This window comes from Colias eurytheme, chromosome 1, assembly GCF_061535395.1.
Source record: "Colias eurytheme isolate Ceu_HAF_F1 chromosome 1, ilColEury1 Martin Lab GWU primary, whole genome shotgun sequence".
Classification (NCBI taxonomy): Eukaryota; Metazoa; Arthropoda; class Insecta; order Lepidoptera; family Pieridae; genus Colias; species Colias eurytheme.
In genome coordinates this window covers 3,453,110-3,471,434 of record NC_142980.1, presented here as the reverse complement: position 1 = coordinate 3,471,434, position 18,325 = coordinate 3,453,110, and the positions used below count along the sequence as shown (strand labels likewise).

Here is an 18,325-nt window from a genome sequence, read left to right as displayed (position 1 = left end):
AATTAATCGAGAATAAAATTGTATTGATAGAAGCTATTTCTGGACGTTTGCCAACTTGGATTGAACGCCTGTCAATGTTCTATGACGGAGTCGATTTTTGACATGTCCTGAAACTGAACATTGATTTTTATCACTTCACTCGGCGTTTCATTTTCGACGGGAACGGGTCCAGGAGCTCTCCTGTCTTATCCTGTTCGCTGAAAGTAGTTTTCAATTGTGTATAATCATTCCTTGAACTAAAAAATAATAATAATATCCTCCCAAATCAGAGAAACCAAATAAATTTCACAAAAATATTGATATTAAAATTCTAAATTTTTAATAAATTACCTATCCATATATTTTCTGGCTCTTTCTGAGAAATCTCGAATTGTAGTTGGACATCATGGCCCCGGTATGTATAATAATTTTTCTGTAAAAATAGATAATATTTCAATGAAAATAGCAAAACATGACTGAATAGGGTTAGGATTTCATTCAGCTGTCCTTTCAATTTACGAATTTAAAAAAGGACTATAATTTTAGATTTATTTAATATTTCCAATTTGTTGTGCAGCCACAAAGGAAAGCTCCGACCAAGGGAGCGAAGCAGATCCTGGTGGAGAATGAGACTACGATCAGATTCTACAGAAACATGGCTGGGGCTGCAGGGTTGTTCTACAACTGCATCATGTTCGGCATCTACCATGATCATCTGGCTTCGTGGCTCATAGTAAGTGGATTAATTGCTATATAATTGTTATTGTGTTCCTGTATTTTGATTTTTCTTTCAGCGTCATTAATAAATCTTATTATTTATTTTATTTGTATGAATGCGAAAAACAAGTTACATATATGTACCCTTTTTTTATTTATCTTCATTCTTCTGTATTAATGCTTGCCTTGCCTATTTTTGAAAGTTCAATAATATAAAAATTTATGTGCTCATGCAAGCGGAGGCAAATTTCAATAGAAAATGCTCTCAATTCTAGGCAGACGTGCTCCTTTATAGATCACATCACCGCTTTACATCAGGCGGGATAGTGGTCAAACACCTGCCTATCATGTATAAAAAAAAATTCTCAACATCCCGTTCTTAGCGATCAAATTAAATGAAATTCTATTAATACCTAACATTTATCATCAAGACCTTATTAAAAACATTATGACAAGCAAAATACATGTTTTCAAAAAACAGCGCAATATAAATGCGAAGGCAACTTTAAATATTTATTTTCCAACAGTTATGTTAACCCATTTCTTTATACATATTTGGGAAATATCCAAGAATTGTTTCATTGAAACCCTTTTCTAATATTATTAAATCTGAAAACAATACAAAAAAGAACTAGAAATTAATCAAAAATAATCTCATGAAGTTCTGCTCTAAAAATAGTGATTCAAGAACATTTCTATTTAAAGAAAAAGTCAAATATATATTTGAAAATATTTTTTTTAAATTGCCTGCAGAGTAAAATACAAATTCTTATATAAATACTAAAGAAATTATAGTAAAAATAAGTACTTTAAACAAAGTAAAAAATATAACATGCTTGCTCTACTTCAAACAGAAAATCGGTTTCATCACTTCATTTTGCAAATATTGAAATCCTGTTGCATTTGTGCATACTTTTTCTATTGACTGCAATTTCGCTCTCTTGTCACCTTTCAGATGCAGCTAAATTGAATTGGAAAAATGCTAGCTTCATTTTGTTATTATTGTTAGATTGGATAAGCATTTCTGGAATAACAACTTGTCAACAACATTGTTGTATTATATCTGTGTATATGTTTATGCAATGCATAGTCAACCTAAAGATAGTTAAGGTACTTGAATGGCTCTCAAAAGATAGGCGTGAGTCCGTCTTCCCAGACCTATCCTTTATTCCCATTTGCAAAGGCAAAGATCTCTCCAAGCCTTACGCCCCTGCAAATGTTCATAAGGTGGTAGCTATTACCATCAGCTATGGCACAAAAAATACAAAATTTAATCAGTTTTTAATGTTTTTTTTTGTTTTTTTTTTATGAAATTGTCTGAAGATTGGGTGAATATTTTTAACATTCACCGGAAAGCTATATCTCGCTTTCAAGAAAATATAATTATTATAATTAGTTTTCTGTAGGAATATTCCATTTATTATAGGACATACTCGTTACTTAATTAATGAGGTGTTTATTCCTTCTCACTTAGAATGTGTGGGCATCATAGAATAAACAGTATGAGATATGAAGTGGGTAGTTGTTAATAAACTTAGATAATTAGGCCTTGACAAGTACAAAACATTAAGAAGATCTAACTTCAATTATTTCAAGATTTGTTAAAATTCATTAATCTAACGTTTATCATTTATGTTACAAATTTGCATATGCTTGTAGATTTATACATAGTTTATACATACTACATAGTATAGCGTTAGAGTAGAAGAAAAGTCAAAAGAGTTATTTATAACTAAACTTTAAACTGAAATTGCAATAATCGCATACTTACTCTGAAAAGGTAGGGATGTGTTAACAAAATCACATTAATCGTACATTTTATTTTTTATTACTAAAGAATCGTGCTATATTGCAATTCACATAAATTTTTACTCGTATCTAATATAGACATACCTACCTACGTTTTCGTGTATTATCTTGTATTATTTTCTCCTAGACTACCGCCCACGACTTCTTAAAAAACCGCATTCCCTATATCCTTTAGCTGTTTTAAAACTAATCTTTGTAATAAATTTCATCCGAATCGGTTCACTTGAGGCGTAAAGAAGAGACAGACCGACAGACAAACAGACGAAGCTACTTACGTAAGGATGTAGACCTTCTGGAAATTTCTAGAATATTAAAGTTGTCCTATTGCATGCTGCGCGAGTTTAAATGTTTAAAGTATTGATCCTGTAAACAGACTGCGTAGGTATACGGTGTGTAAACAATATTCATCTACAGCGACGGTTCAATACTGCAACTTAAAGCAAATTTGTTATCTAGCTATTGCCCCGGGCGGTAATTAATTAATTAAATAGTCTTGTTCAATGCTTAGACAAAGTTGGAAACTCTTGCGAACTACCGAAGTTTCCCAGATTGGATTATTGGCTACGGAAGTCATATTTTACAAATTGGTAGGAGCATTCAATTTTAGTAACTTCGTGGTAGTCGATGAGATGCGGCTTTTAAGTAGGTATATAGCGATAGAGCCTTCCTCGATAAAGGTGTATCACACACCTAGATAGGCCCGCGAGATCGTCGGCCTTGTTTACATAGCCTTCCTTGATAATGGGTGATCCAGTTCCTAAGACAGCGTACCACAATACTTACAAATTTGCACCTTCATAAAGTTACAAAAGGGTTCTATTTTTTTAGTTAGAGTGGGCAACCGTGACGCCTGATGGTAACGATATGCTGATTGATTAGATTGGTATGGATTAGATTATTGGTATGAGTTTCCTACAACAGTACGTCTTTCAACAGTTTATGAATGTGCTGGTGATGCTGATCTACTTTGCGTGCTACCAAATGATGCACTACATCAGCCGCCCGACGTACACCGAGCAGGGACAGCTGATCGATCCCGGCTTGGACCTCAACATGGAGGGCGGAATGGGAGAGTAAGTTATTGAATATGTTATGTTCGTTTTAATGAATTGTGAAACAATTTTAGGTTGAATGGATTATAAGGAAATTCGACGTCCTGACTGCTGAGGCTGACGCATCGACGACGACGACGGCAACGGCGCGGTTTTCCTGTTAAAAAGAACAAAGAAAAAATTATAAACATATTTTTATATTCGACCTACCTTACCATTACCTTACCTACCCATACTAGGATTTAGGGTGCACTCACACACATCAGTCACCGTCAAGTCACCGATGACTGATCGGTGACGGTTTGTGTACGTATCCACAAACACCAGTCACCGTCATGTTGTCCGTCAGTCACGTCGCCGGTTTGACTGAATCATTGAACACATACATCAGGTTAGTCAGTGATTAGACGTGTGTCACGCTAGAGAACATGTAGCAATTATTGACGGTAGCACGACGCTGACTGAACTGAGACGTGACGGCACCGGGTGAGTGGGGATAAAAGTATGATACATGTATGGAAAGATTATTTGACGTGCCTGACCGGTGACGTCACTGATAGATTTCGTGCCGGCGACTGTCTTGTGGGAACAGAGTCATACTAGAACTATTGATACATATTTTTTTTTAATCCTGTCCGGTGACGTGCCGTGACGGTGACTGATGTGTGTGAGTGCACCCTTAATATCATTTTAAGCAAATCCAGACTTGTTTATTTCAATAAAATCTGTTCCTGTGTTCTTTAGCGGTATAAACACAATCATTACTTCACAGGCACATCAAGGACGTGGTGATCTTGACTTCGGTCGCCCACATCATGGCCGTAGTGTCCAACTTCTTCTGGTTCATGCTTCTGCTCATCCCGATTCGTGCCTTTTGGCTCCTTTGGAAGCACGTTCTTGGCCCGTGGTTTTTTCAGGAGGGCCCGGAGGATACTGAACAAGATGACAAGAAGCGCAAGAAAATGGAGCGCAGAATGCGCCGCTACAACCAGTAAATCCTTCGGGCTAAAGATTCTCGTGGCTCCCTTCAATTGAGGCCAACATTTAGATGTAAGTTAGGTCGCTTATACCGCGACACTTGATGTGACCTGTCTCTTCATGTTTAAGTCTTTTTGGCAAAAGATACAGGAATTGCATGTGTTGGTATACAGTTACAATTTATATTGTAACTCGATTGTTTTGAGAGGATCTTGTCAAAAGGTATTTTTGTGTGTAGGTAGCATTTTGAAATGAAATGCGGTGCGACAGATTTGGAACGGAATTTATTCACCCCCGAACTTTGTATGAACAAACGGACATATCGAAATATCTGACATATCTTCATGGGTTGATGTAACATCACCAAAGAGGTCAACATTGGCCATGCTTACGAAATGAAATGATACTGAAAATAACGCGTCTAAACTCCGTTAAAATCTGTTTTATTTTAAAAGTTGGTTAAGTAAGTTATTGTTAGGTTCCAAGACATATTATGGCAAAACCCCCTTAGCCATATTATGGTCTAACATTATTATAGATAATGTATGCATCAACCACATTGTGTAATGCACTTAAATTTAACTTTAGCGCTGTTTTTTATGACATTTGGGATGATGAATGGGATTTTATTATGTACAAATAATTTTATTGTTGAAATTTTATTTATTTTAATGAATTATTTTATAACTACATATGTAAGTTCAATAATTTTTCTCAAATTGATTTATTAATATTGTTTAAACACTTAAGATTTTACTTAAATTTTAAACATAACTAGCGGTCCGCCCCGGCTTCGCCCGTGGTACATATGAAAAATAGATGTTGGCCGATTCTCAGACTTACCCGATATGCACAGAAAATTTCATGAGAATCGGTCCACCCGTTTCGGAGGAGTATGCAGACTAACATTGTGACACGAGAATTTTATATATATACTAGCGGTCCGCCCCGGCTTCGCCCGTGGTACATATGAAAAATAGATGTTGGCCGATTCTCAGACTTACCCGATATGCACAGAAAATTTCATGAGAATCGGTCCACCCGTTTCGGAGGAGTATGCAGACTAACATTGTGACACGAGAATTTTATATATAAGAAGATATACAATACCTACCTAATGTAAACCATATTTTTTTATTTTTATATAGGTACCTAACTGTTATGTTGATGTAAATTATAAACGAGCAACCAATTTTTTGGTACAATTAAATACAGACTTGAGACTACAAAAGGAGAAACTGAAATCAAAAAATATAAAAATTAAAATAGAATAATTTATTCATATAAATTATTCTATTTTAATTTTTGTATTTGTGGTCATCCACACGAGCAAATGGCTAAACTGTAATATTATGTGGCTTTTTATATTTCTTTCGTGGCATTTCTTAAGTGCTATTGATTACTACAATTTTCAATCTTTTATATTTTGCAAAAGTTTCCTAACTAAGTCCATATACTTAGTTTATAAAAATATGTATGTATTTAAATATTGATACAAAATTCGGATTATTTATTTTCTATTGGTATCCTGGTGCTATCTATGAGCGAGTGTTTTCGTCATGAAATGACAATATATATTATGTACATGTAAGTTTTATTTATTTTCTGTCAGCCCTTGCTATAATTGGCGAATTATTTACTCAATTGCATTTTATAAAATGATTCAAATATAAATTTTGTCCAAAATGTTCGAAGTACATTTAAATGCGCCTGGGTTAATAATAAGACATATTTTGTTCTGATTACAATTTGCTATTATATTTGAATAGGGGTTTTTATTTGCTATTTTAAAAACAATTTGTAATGAATGCATTGTCCAGGTATAACCTTATCATTTTGGTAAGGCAAGAATAACAACATAACAATAAAATCGATAAAAAGATAAATACCGTTTTATATTACATTTTTATGTGATTGTAAAATGTAGGACCAACCATAGAGACAAATTCACCAACAGTTAACTCCATTCAAAATTGTGAGGCAAATTTTCATTTATTCGTAAAGAGAAACTGTTTGATAGGCTTGTTTTTTGGGAATTAACGTATAATAAAACGTATGCCGTTTATACAAAATAGCGACAACACGAATACGTTCGAAGCCAGCATATGTAATTATTATAGCATCATACTTGTTGCACCTTATCGTGTTTATTGTGTGAAGTGTCCACGGACACTAGCGCTAAGGACGTATTTTATTATTTAAACATAAAATACGTCCTCAGCGCTTCAAAGGGGCTAGGCTATTCAAACTAGATACTAAACCAGGACTATTTATACAGAGTCATAGTTAAACACGATCCATTTCTACATAAAATCACGTTCCAAGGACGCTTATTTGTCTCAATGGTCAATGGTTGGATTTTTAATGAATTTATAAGCTTTCCGTCCTTTATTATCCATCTATGGTGGGACGAGCTTCGTTTACTTCGTACGCTAGCATAAACTAAATAATAAGTATAATTTGCTACGCTCAACCAAGTTACATTGCCTCTTTCCTAGTCAGTATGCATCGTGAAAAAAAAATTGTTTAAGGACATTCAAGGGGTAACAATAACCGGCCTCTTTAGTTAACGTTTTTTATTAATTTAAGTAAGTTTTGTATTATAATGTTTAAGTTCATCCAATATATATCTATGATCATGTAACAACTCAACATCATAAAGACCGTGACGAAAATGGGTGAATAAGTAGATAGGTATCGAGTGGAATGAAATCCGGGAATAGATGTTATATGACAATTAGAACCAGCATCCTGTATCCTCAAAAACATATATTTAGGATAAATCCCCTTGACTGTATGTTCAATATATTAATATGATTGGACTCTACCTTTCTAGTTGTAAGAACACTTATTTCTAACATTCAATAAATAAAGATGTTGTAAAACACAAAGTACTGCTTAGATGTCTGATTAATTAATGACTTTTTAAATCTATAAAAAAAATCTTCGAGTAATCTTGTCTCGAATAATTTTAACTTTTTTAACCGCAAAATATTATACTTATCGTTTTTGCTCTTGTTTTTCTAAAAGGTGATTAATTATGCAAAGACATGCGAATTACTTTTATAATACCTTAGATTGGAATGAACGTTGACAAATTGTTAAAAATAATGTATTTTATTTTATGCACATTTCTTTAAAAGTTTTACCTGTTTCGAAATTTGGGATATAATTTTTAAAGTCACGGATTGAATACAATGTACTGCTACTTTTAGAATGATATTATGTTCATTATGACTACAATCGTCCTCTACGAATGTATAGTTCTTAAGCATGTATTTTCTATTAAGATTTCACATGGTAATTTAACAAGTATTTATCTCGATGTTAAAATTTACACGCCGACTTCGCGTATTGTAACAATTAGTATAAGGATGTTTATGAAGTAATCAATAAATGGATGAACATAGATGACGTGTTTTATTTGATTCCTATTTTTGCACACTATTTTATCAGCTTAATCAAATCTAAATATTCAGTTCAATTAACAACATTACATTATTATAAATTAGTCGAGTTTGCTTCATAAAATAATAACCACCTCAAATTCCTGTCAATTATTTTGTGCCTGTAATCAAATTAGTCTCTATTTGGGGATATATTTCCGATTCCACTCGTCGAAATAGAGCGCTACTCATTGATTTAAATTTCTATCAAAATCAAATGCATTTTGAACATTTTATTTTAAGCAAATAGCGAGTATTTTGGTATTGCATAAATATTTTACACTGCAATCTATATGTTAAGAGCGTTGATTTATTGACAAATCGAATTAAATATTTGGGGTAATGGTATAAGGTATTCTTGACAGTAGGTATCTTCTTACAATTCTGAAAATGATCTAATATTAGCATTTAAAAATATTTTTATAGAACACTTTAATACCTAAGATAAAAGGCAGATGCACTATTAAGCGCATCACACACGGTGAAGATACTATAATATTTTATGTTAAGATTCTCTAATAGGTATAAAATATTACAGACTACAGTATCTTAAGGTATCCGGTATCAGCATTCTGACCATTATTTTTCTTTTTGTCATTGCGTACTAAGACCCCTGTAGAACCGCCATCCTGTTACAAATGACCCAAAATTTTGTGTCAGTGTACTTTTTTACAAATTGAAAATAACCTGCAGGTACAAATTTAATCAACAACTCTATCAGAAAAACCGTTAAACATATTACCAAACAAATCATAGTAACAAGAAATGCCCGTTGGCAAATTGGATACGTCGTCGTGACAATGCGATTTATTAAATGAAATTGAAAAGTATATGCAGACAGTCATGAAATGGGGCAGGGTGACCGCCGCGAGCCCCCACAGGGAGGCTGCACTACAGGTGTGTGCTCGTCTGTGATTTGCATGTGTAATCGATCGATGCACGTAACAGATAATACAAGCCTGTATTGCGCAATTAGTGCACGCATCCTACCTGATACCTTTGACGGTATCAAAATATGAATAGATATAATTGCCAAATTGGATAGACCTCCCAATTATACCATTCTGATGTACTTAATTGTTCACTGAGCCCTGTTTGAAAGTGTACACCCATAATGACTAATGTAAACGAGAACACCGCTCTTTATTCCGAAACAATACAATTTATTTTCACTTATGTACTTATTTGGCAGGAATCGTATAACTGCATTAAATTAAGAACAACTCTTATTTCCCTAAATTGGATACTTACATTTAAACAATGTCTGGTTGAATCAACAAATTCTTTGTATAAATGTTAAAAAATAATTAACGATACATTGTTATGCATCAAAAAACAGTCGTTATACAGTTGTTTATTTGGCAATGTTGCAATTTACGTTTTTACAGAAGGTACCTAACTACAAAAAAATAGCACATAATTTGCGAAGTTTATGAGTAATTAAATTAGTAGGAATACATTAGGACTTAGGAGTAATTAAAAATTTGAAATATATGTCTTAATGTTATCATTATGTTATTCAAGCTTATATCTAGGACAAAGATTTTGCGATTAAACGTAATTTGTAATTAATACATGTAGGTAACTACAATATTATATCTCTAGCATACATAATTCACGCGAATTCTAGAGCATCGTTAATTTTTAAATTATCTAGGTAGGTAAGTACTTACGGCGAAAATGGCAAAATTTTGACATGTTTTCAAGGTTGGTGCCTAGTTTATGGTAGTTATAATAAATGTAATAGTAGTTAATAATGTTATAGCCTAGTTAATTTCGTTTTATTCCTTTTAATAGTAATTATAATATGTACACGCATTATCTGCTTCGAAATAAACTCTACTGCTATGGGCTATGGCAAAGGTAAGAAATTGTATCCTTACATTTGAAATGTGAAATAACCTAGTAAATAGCTATAGCTATGTGATTAAACAAATTTAATTACTAAAAAATGAGTTCACTGTAAGTAAGGAACACAGCGAGATATCCTCTTCATTTGCTGCAGGGATTGTCGTTATTATCGAGGATGTTACCAATTTGTTTGTAATCCCTTAGGTAAGTCGTATACTTAGACCGAATTACGAAGGAAAAAACAATTTACAGTTTCCTCTATGTAATTAACTATCTATAACAGTGTATAACTTATGATATCGCACTGGTGTTGGTTGTTACAGTGTATTTATTACAGGATTGATTATTATTTCATGTAATATCAAGTTATGTATGAATTACCATCGGACCTTGTAAATATACCTATTTATTGGGTTTACGATAGCCGAAGCTTCTTCTAACGTGAGGGCGTCACAAAATATACCTACACACGAAAAAGAGACTGCATAGAGGGTACATACACATTCATGAAAATAAACCCCTAGCTAGCCTGGTGTGTATGACCGCCTCCTTGGTACAGACGTTGACGCATGAGCGTAAAACCGAGGGGTCCTGGGTTCGATTCCCGGTGGAGACGAAGAAAATAAAAGTCTCGGTCTGTTAGGACACAGAGGCTGATCACCTACTTGTCCCTAAAGAAAATCGATCAGTGAAACGGATGTATGCATAATACATCTGCCCCTTACCCCACTACGGGGACACGGGACTTCACTTTTAGGTGTGTCTTACCGCCCTGCGCCAGATAGGCAATAAGTAGGTACTTATCTAGTGAGGTGATTTTAAACGTATTACTGATATTTAAATTACCAAAAAAAATTGAATGATATTTGAATTGTCTTCAATTTTTTTGTATGATCTACTCATCAAAAGAAACTGACTTTGAATGTTAATTTTTTTTTAAACCATTTGTTCATCTCAGACTTCTTGTACAAGCAAATAATTATGACACATTATGTTTAACTTTTTGTTAAGCAACTTTATAGAGCTTCTCGTCGTTTCTTTTTTATAAATGCTTTCTGAACTTATACATATAAAGATTATATCCTACACAGCTAGGTATGCCTAAATATTTTAAATGCTGTTTCTGAAACGCAAATAGACTATATATAGGTAGGTATACTTACACATATAAGTGACATAACACAGCTATATATTTGATTGTATCAAGCGGTTCCTGGTACATATAATGAAAATAGGAGTCCATCAATTTCATTCATCACCTTCTTTTCTTTAAAAATTTCTTATTTATAAAGCACTATAGGTTACCGCCCGCGGCTTCGCCCGCACAGTAAAAAAAAACCCGCATAGTTCCCGTTCCCGTGGGATTTCCGGGATTGTGTGATTTTCCCGAGTTAAAAAGTAGCCTATGTCCTTTCTCGGGTATCAAAATATCTCCATACCATGAAAATTGGTTCAGTAGTTTAGGCGTGATTGAGTAACAGACAGATAGACAGAGTTACTTTCGCATTTCTAATATTAAGTATGGATGTGAATGCTATGAAACTAAATATAAAAGTCTAAACGCATAGTCTTAACTCTAAAGCATAATTATTTTAATGATAATGTTCCTTTAGCAGGATATTACTGAGCAATTTTACAGTCCATTATAGAGTTAAGCTCACACCTTCGCAACGAAACATATTAATATGAACACATAAATGTTTCATAAAAACATACACTGAATATTTTATATGTTCTCTTTTGTCAATCCCAGACAGGGGGTGTCTGCATTTCTCCCCATGTCCATAAATTTATACTGGCATGTATGTAAAAATATGAACTTATTTCTTGATCATGGGTACGTTCCTAGGTAGGCTTCAGGGCCTTCAGGGTTTCAATAAATATTTATATTTCTTGAACATAAAGGTGTAAAGTGTAGAGCACTATTTCGTTGTTCTGTGCGTTCGAAAAGATTCTATGCAATGTTCTAACTTCTAATACTGCAACACTGAATACAAGTTTTCGTTTAGGTACACTAAACGATCACGAAATAATGCTCTTGCTATAGAGCTAGAGCTCTATGCTCGTTTGATGTAAGGTTTGATGTAAATGCACGGTAAGACAAATTCAATTATTGCACGCCTCGAAGCGTTGAGGTGGGTACTACTGTCACTTCGCGCAAAACATCTGATTTTTCAAACTTAAAATGTCTTAATGTATCATACATTGCACTTGTAAGATAATACATACACACACATATTAAGAAAAAACACTATTTTTAACGTTCATGATATTTTTGATGTCATTTTTGTTATTTAAACTAGTTAAAAAACAGTTTAAAAAAGTTCTGTCTTGGACGTCCGTGTGTCTGTATGTGCGGATCCTTTTTCTTGTTAACACGATAGCGACCGAAATACTTTACTAAACGAGTCTTTTTTTTTCTCTTACGCTTGAGTATGCTCAGGAATAGAACCCTTTCATTTTTCAGGGTCTGATTCGATGTGGTTTAATTGTTATTAAATAAACAAAAATAATAATTAAAAATATTTATTAAAAAAAAATTATGAGGCGTGCACTTTTGGATTTTCCAAATTATTTTTTTGTATGTTTGTTAAATTTGACTTTTCAAATATGTTTATAAATACGCTATTTAAATAAAGCATAAATTTAAATAGCATATATTTTAAAAGTCATAACTAATTACCGCAAAAAATAGCTCAGAATTATATACGTATCTATTTCAATTCATAAATATCCAATGACCTCTTTGTTAAATATAGTTAGGTATTTTGTTTCTAAGTCAAAAATTACAAAATGAATATTGAAGTACATTGACTTTCTTCAATAATAATCAGCTTATTAAAAGTTCTGATTTCCATTGAACTAAATAAAGGTGCAAAGACATCCATTCAGCTCAAATCCCCTTTGTATTGTTGACAATTATAGTTTTCTTTCATCGTCCTACGTAACTAAAACCTCTTTGTACGGCGTAATTTACTTTACCAAGACTTAAAATCTTTTCATGATAAGTAAGACAGGTGAATATACTCACATGAATACCTACTGAATAGTATCTTATTTATAACTTAGGATGTCAATTTTTTGTTTAAAATCTATTCATGAAAAAGGCGTGTTTCGGATTTAAATGATTTTTGGTTAGTGAATTTGTCTCCGCCTCTATTGAAATAATAAATTTTATACCTACTTTTGACATAAATTCAAAATATGTATGTCCAACAGGGCCCGGGGCCCGGGCTATACCTATAGTCTAAACGAAAGTTGGTTCGAAATCGATCACAACTTTTAAGCAACTGTAGAAAATAAAACTGTTTTACTACATGTAGAAAAATAGGTAATTTTACAAAAAGAGGGTTTATTGATTAATCTATAGGTACTTACTATTATTATAAAGCTGAAGATTTTGTTTGTTAATTTGCTTAAACACGCTAATCCTAGGAACCGTGGCGTGGGTCCGATTGACCATTTCATTCTAGAGGCTATAGAGAGGGCTTACAGAGTATGGGCTATATTATATCATCACGCTAATTATTATCCCAATAGGAGCAGACCTAATGAGCTAAAACCGCGTGGCGCAGCTAGTATTAACACAGATTTAATATTAGGTATGTACTATAAGTCGTTAATTAAAATTAATTTCTTATATACTTACCTAAAATAAAAATAGTAAAGTATAACATGCCTTACATAATTGTACATGTACAGTGTATATGTATAAAAAACTGAATAGTAAATAATAAATGTACCTACTCACATCGAGACTCACTCTATCTATTAAAAAAACCGCATTAAAATCTGTTGCGTAGTTTTAAATATCTTTATTTTCTGCCATATAGATCATAATTCATATTATATACAGGGCATAGGTTATAGAAACATACCAACCATATATTATACAATCTGAATTTCACAAAAGCTTATTGAACGATGGATCACACTGACACACGGCTCAAAAACAAAACATATGCAAATTCACATACGGTGACCTATATTAGTAATTAGCCAATCATATCCGTATTCATTAAAATTCCGCTATCTATAGCGGGCAAAGATTATAAAAAATTGCAACACTTTACAAATAATGCAATTCTTTTAAAGTAGGTGAGCGCCAAATATGCCTCGCAAAAACACCCTTTCACGAACAACATTGTTTTTTCAGATCACATTATGTAACTCATTAAAACATGCCTGATCTACATATATTATGAAAGAAACTTGGACTTCGTGATTCAGAACATTGATTTTATTGTAAGAAAATTTATAAAGGAAGGTATGGTAGCCATTAGCAATAAAACTTACTACATATTATTAAATAGGTATTACATTCAACTCTTCGTAATGCCCCTTGCTTTTGCTACTTATGCTGAAATTCATAGCCACACTAATATATTATGTTTATATGTAAAATAAAAAATGTTGTGTGGTTTTATGAAACCACGGTAAAAGTGAAACTGTTCGAAACACAGACATAGATAGACTACGCAAGTACCGCGATCTGTATGAAAACCAAGCGTGTCATATTTTTTGTACTGACCTTGACGCGTTATGACGTCACGAGCGCTTTTTAGTGATGGTAATTTCATTTTACGCTAAATCGATTAGGACGCCACTCGCGCGGCGATTCTAGTATCGTCCTATCCCATCGAAGTAAATCGAAAGAAATCAGATCAAACTAGATCTATGTCTAAGAGGTAATTAAATAAATGAATCGTAATCGATTACTAAATCGATTCAAGACAGAAAAATGATAATTATCATAGACAGAGGAATGATAAAATAAATTTATAAACCTTTTAATATTCTAACAAGTAAACTAATGTGTTTTAGCTTTTTCTTACATATGCCCATTGAGTTACCGTGTACTACGTACTAGAGAGGCCATCGAAAGAAAGTAATGAAACTGTCAATCAATCAATCTTTATGTCCCGTTGCATCAATCCATTTTTCTTTTATGTTCGGGTTACTTGGAAAACTGAAAAAACAAACATAGTCTAAGCAATAAGGAGTTTTCTTAAAAAAACTCCCAAGATGACACTTTAACTAATGGCGTCCATGTCATAATATTTATTTTTAGTACCTTTGTATTAAAATACTTAAAAGTTCTAGGTCAAGTCGTATTAAATGACAAAAAAAATCTATGCCTTTTTTTCTGAAAAATTGCTCCTTCAAATTATCATTTTTCTGTTCGATTATAAAATCGATTAGAATCGAGAACTGTTGCATCAAATGAACATCACTAACCACAAAATTGGACAGAAAAATGAGAACAGAAAAATGAGAAGACGCTATTCATTGCTTGTTATCATACGACTCGATCTTTACCGTGCCAAGTAAAAGCCGCAATGTATTCCGAATCATTTCGTATGATTTGGTATCCGTGTTTGTCACGATCGTTTTCCACAGATATTCTTTATTTGATTTTAAAATAAATAGTGCATATTCTGATTAGAAAATTACTTACCGGTGGAAGGAAACATCTCTGCTAACTCGGCCACTCACAGCTGTGGAGTTTCTACAGTTTATAACGGCGTAATTCGGCATTTTACTTTATTCAGCTTCACGTCTTTCCTTGGCGAACTGCAAGCGCGGACTGAGTGTAGGCCAGCGTCAAGTAAGTTTCATAATCTTAGTTTGGACACGGGAAGTACATACACTCGCTTAGTCTATCTTGATACATGTCTGTGGTTCGAACGGTTCCGAACACTGCTTTGTGTAGCGCATGTCGCGTGTCGGTCGGCTACCGAGTCGGTAGGTATACCTACTCGGCAGCCGCGGCCCGCGATACAGGCGACATGCGCTACACAGACCAAAAAGTTTGAGACGATGTAATAAAAGTTTCACTTTAATAAATAAATACATAATCCTTACTAATATTATAAATGCGAAAGTAACTCTGTCTGTCTGTCTGTCTGTTACTCAATCACGCCTAAACTGCTGAACCAATATATCATATATATATAATATATATAAATAAATGAATATATATATAAATGAAATTTGGTATGGAGATATTTTGATACCCGAGAAAGGACATAGGCTACCTTTTATTGCGAAATATGTACCACGGGCGAAGCCGGGGCGGACCACTAGTAAGTATATATATATCTATTTATAATATGCAGCATATAAATCTAAAAATAAGGAAAATTCTAATAATCTAGCTAGCCAACTGACAAAACATACTTTTAAGTTAAGTATGTCGTTTTTTTAAGATTAAGTAATAAACTGGCCAAGTGCGAGTTGGACTCGCACACCGAGGGCTCCAAACAAACCTGTTGCAATTGCAACTTAAAATTTATGCTTTAGCAATTTTCCTCTGTCCTAGAAGATTTTGCTGTTTATTAAATTTCAAGACTTTGTGTTCACGAGAAGTACTCTGTAGGACTTGATTCTTTTGCAAATGTCGAAATTTGCGAAAATTTTCAGTATAAACGGCTATATCTTTTTATTGCGGTGGCTTATAAGTTTGATTGTTTCACAGCTTCAAGGGACCAAATACTCGAGTAGGTAAGTATTCAATCTAAATTTCACCTCCACGAGTTCCTGAGAAATAGGGTCTTCTTAGGGTCGTCAGGCAGACAGACGGACAACAAAGTGATCCTATAAGATTCCGTTTTTTCCTTTTGAGGTTCAGAAGTCGGGAACCCTAAAACATAATTTAAATTTGGAACTCGAAAAGCAGATGTCCTCATTGAAGGACTCGCTCTTCACGTCAAAGGTACTTTGCCAGGCAACACATCCGCTTATATCGCTAAACGATTGTTCATAAAATTAATAAAAAAAGTAAGTATTTTTGTTTTTGCATATGTTAATTAATAAGATATTTAATTCCCGCATAATATTGAAACTATATAACTTAGAAGGGAAGTTTCCAGTCCTGAACCTTGCCTCGCCAATTAATTATGACAAATTACGAGTAGTGCCATCCTCAATAAAAACGTATTTTTATTCAATAACTTTAACATATTAGTGCTAATTAGTGCAATATAACAATTGATTTATGACTGCTTAAACATTCTGCATTTGAATTAATATTTTTTTTGTTTGTGACATATAGCTGTCACATAGTTTAAACAAAAAAATAATTTGAATAAATCCTTGGCCCTGCACAATACACACCGCATTCTCGGTTGGATCTCGTGAAACGAAAAAAAAAACGGTTAAGTGCGACTCGGACTCGCAGTGCTGAGGGTTCGGATTTATTTCTTTGATTTCGGACTCTTTTAAATTGCAATACGGTAGGCTTTTAATCTGACATGTCTAATAAATAATTGAATATGTACCTATTTACTAATTATTTACCGTTCACAGTATAGTGCAAAAAAAAGTTTCTTCCTTTCGAGATTGAGGATTGCCAGCCCTCTTAAATATAATATAGTAGTGGTCCGCCCCGGCTTCGCCCGTGCTACATTTTTAGTATCCTATGTCCTTCTCCTGGCTCTAAACTACCTCCCTGCCAATTTTCAGCTAAATCGGTTCAGCCGTTCTTGAGTTATACGTGGAGTAACTAACACGACGTTCTTTTATATAATACTAGTCGTCCGCCCCGGCTTCGCCCGTGGTACATATTTAGTACCCTATGTCCTTCTCCTGGCTCTAAACTACCTCCCTGCCAATTTTCAGCTAAATCGGTTCAGCCGTACTTGAGTTATAAGTGGAGTAACTAACACGACTTTCTTTATCGACTTTCTTTTAGATATAGATTTTATCCCTATTTTTAGTATTTATTGAACAAATATTCTGCGAAGTTTTCAAGTGTCTAACCATCAGTGACAGACACAGTAATATCACAGTATATAGAAATTTTTTAGACTGTGGTAGGATGCCGTTTTACCCATTCGGTACCGAACCCTAAAAACATCCGTAACGTTCTGAAAATTTTCAGTTAAATACGTCTACGGAGTTCCAGCTCAGACCACTGCTGTTTATCAATACTTAAGTACTTTTGTCTATTTTTGAAAAATTTATAACTTCTTTCCACCTAATAGCTAGTGATTTTTCTATTCTGTCATTAACACCAGTAAGTATACGTTTATCTTTATTATTGTTGTAGTGTTTTTTATCCGGAATAATTTAGTGTTCTTTTATAACAAATTACACATGGCCTTGAGAATATTTTGAAAATGATTGGTTGCATTCAAAGTTGGCATGCTATCTTGGTTCATCTAAATGCTAAAAATTAGCTAGCCCGTTTTTATTTTGTAAATACGTAAAAAAAACACCCATACAAAAAACTTTCTAAAGTCGTAAGCGTTATTGATGAGCAGTTTTGAGTTCAATCTCAAAATAGGCTAATTTAAACATAGGTAGTAAAAGCAGACTTCAAGATAAGCTTTCAAGATCGGGAAAGTATTTTGCCTATCTGTTAACAAACATCGTGATAAATATGTTTTTAATTTTTATGTATAAAAATTATTATTTATTATTATTAATAATTAATACAGTCACCAATATGTTTTTCTAAATAATTTCTCAAAATAATAATAACACAATAAA

The 18,325-nt window shown here is 33.4% G+C and overlaps 1 protein-coding gene across 2 annotated transcripts in view; it reads left to right on the top strand.

Annotated features, from left to right (window-relative positions):
* The first annotated feature begins 103 nt into the window (after positions 1-103).
* Positions 104-18,325, top strand: part of LOC149910936 (transmembrane protein 208) — a 58,259-nt gene continuing 40,037 nt past the window's right edge. Inside the window, exons 1-4 of one of the 2 annotated variants that reach the window (XR_016458664.1) lie at positions 104-394; positions 557-712; positions 3,442-3,578; positions 4,330-5,683. Coding sequence is in view for 1 of the 2 variants with exons in the window: in XM_090120657.1 (XP_089976783.1) it covers positions 386-394; positions 557-712; positions 3,442-3,578; positions 4,330-4,552 (525 nt within the window). In the remaining variant the exon portion in view is untranslated. Of the gene's footprint in view, positions 395-556; positions 713-3,441; positions 3,579-4,329; positions 6,127-18,325 lie in introns of those variants that run through there. The other variant, XM_090120657.1, reaches the window with a different exon arrangement.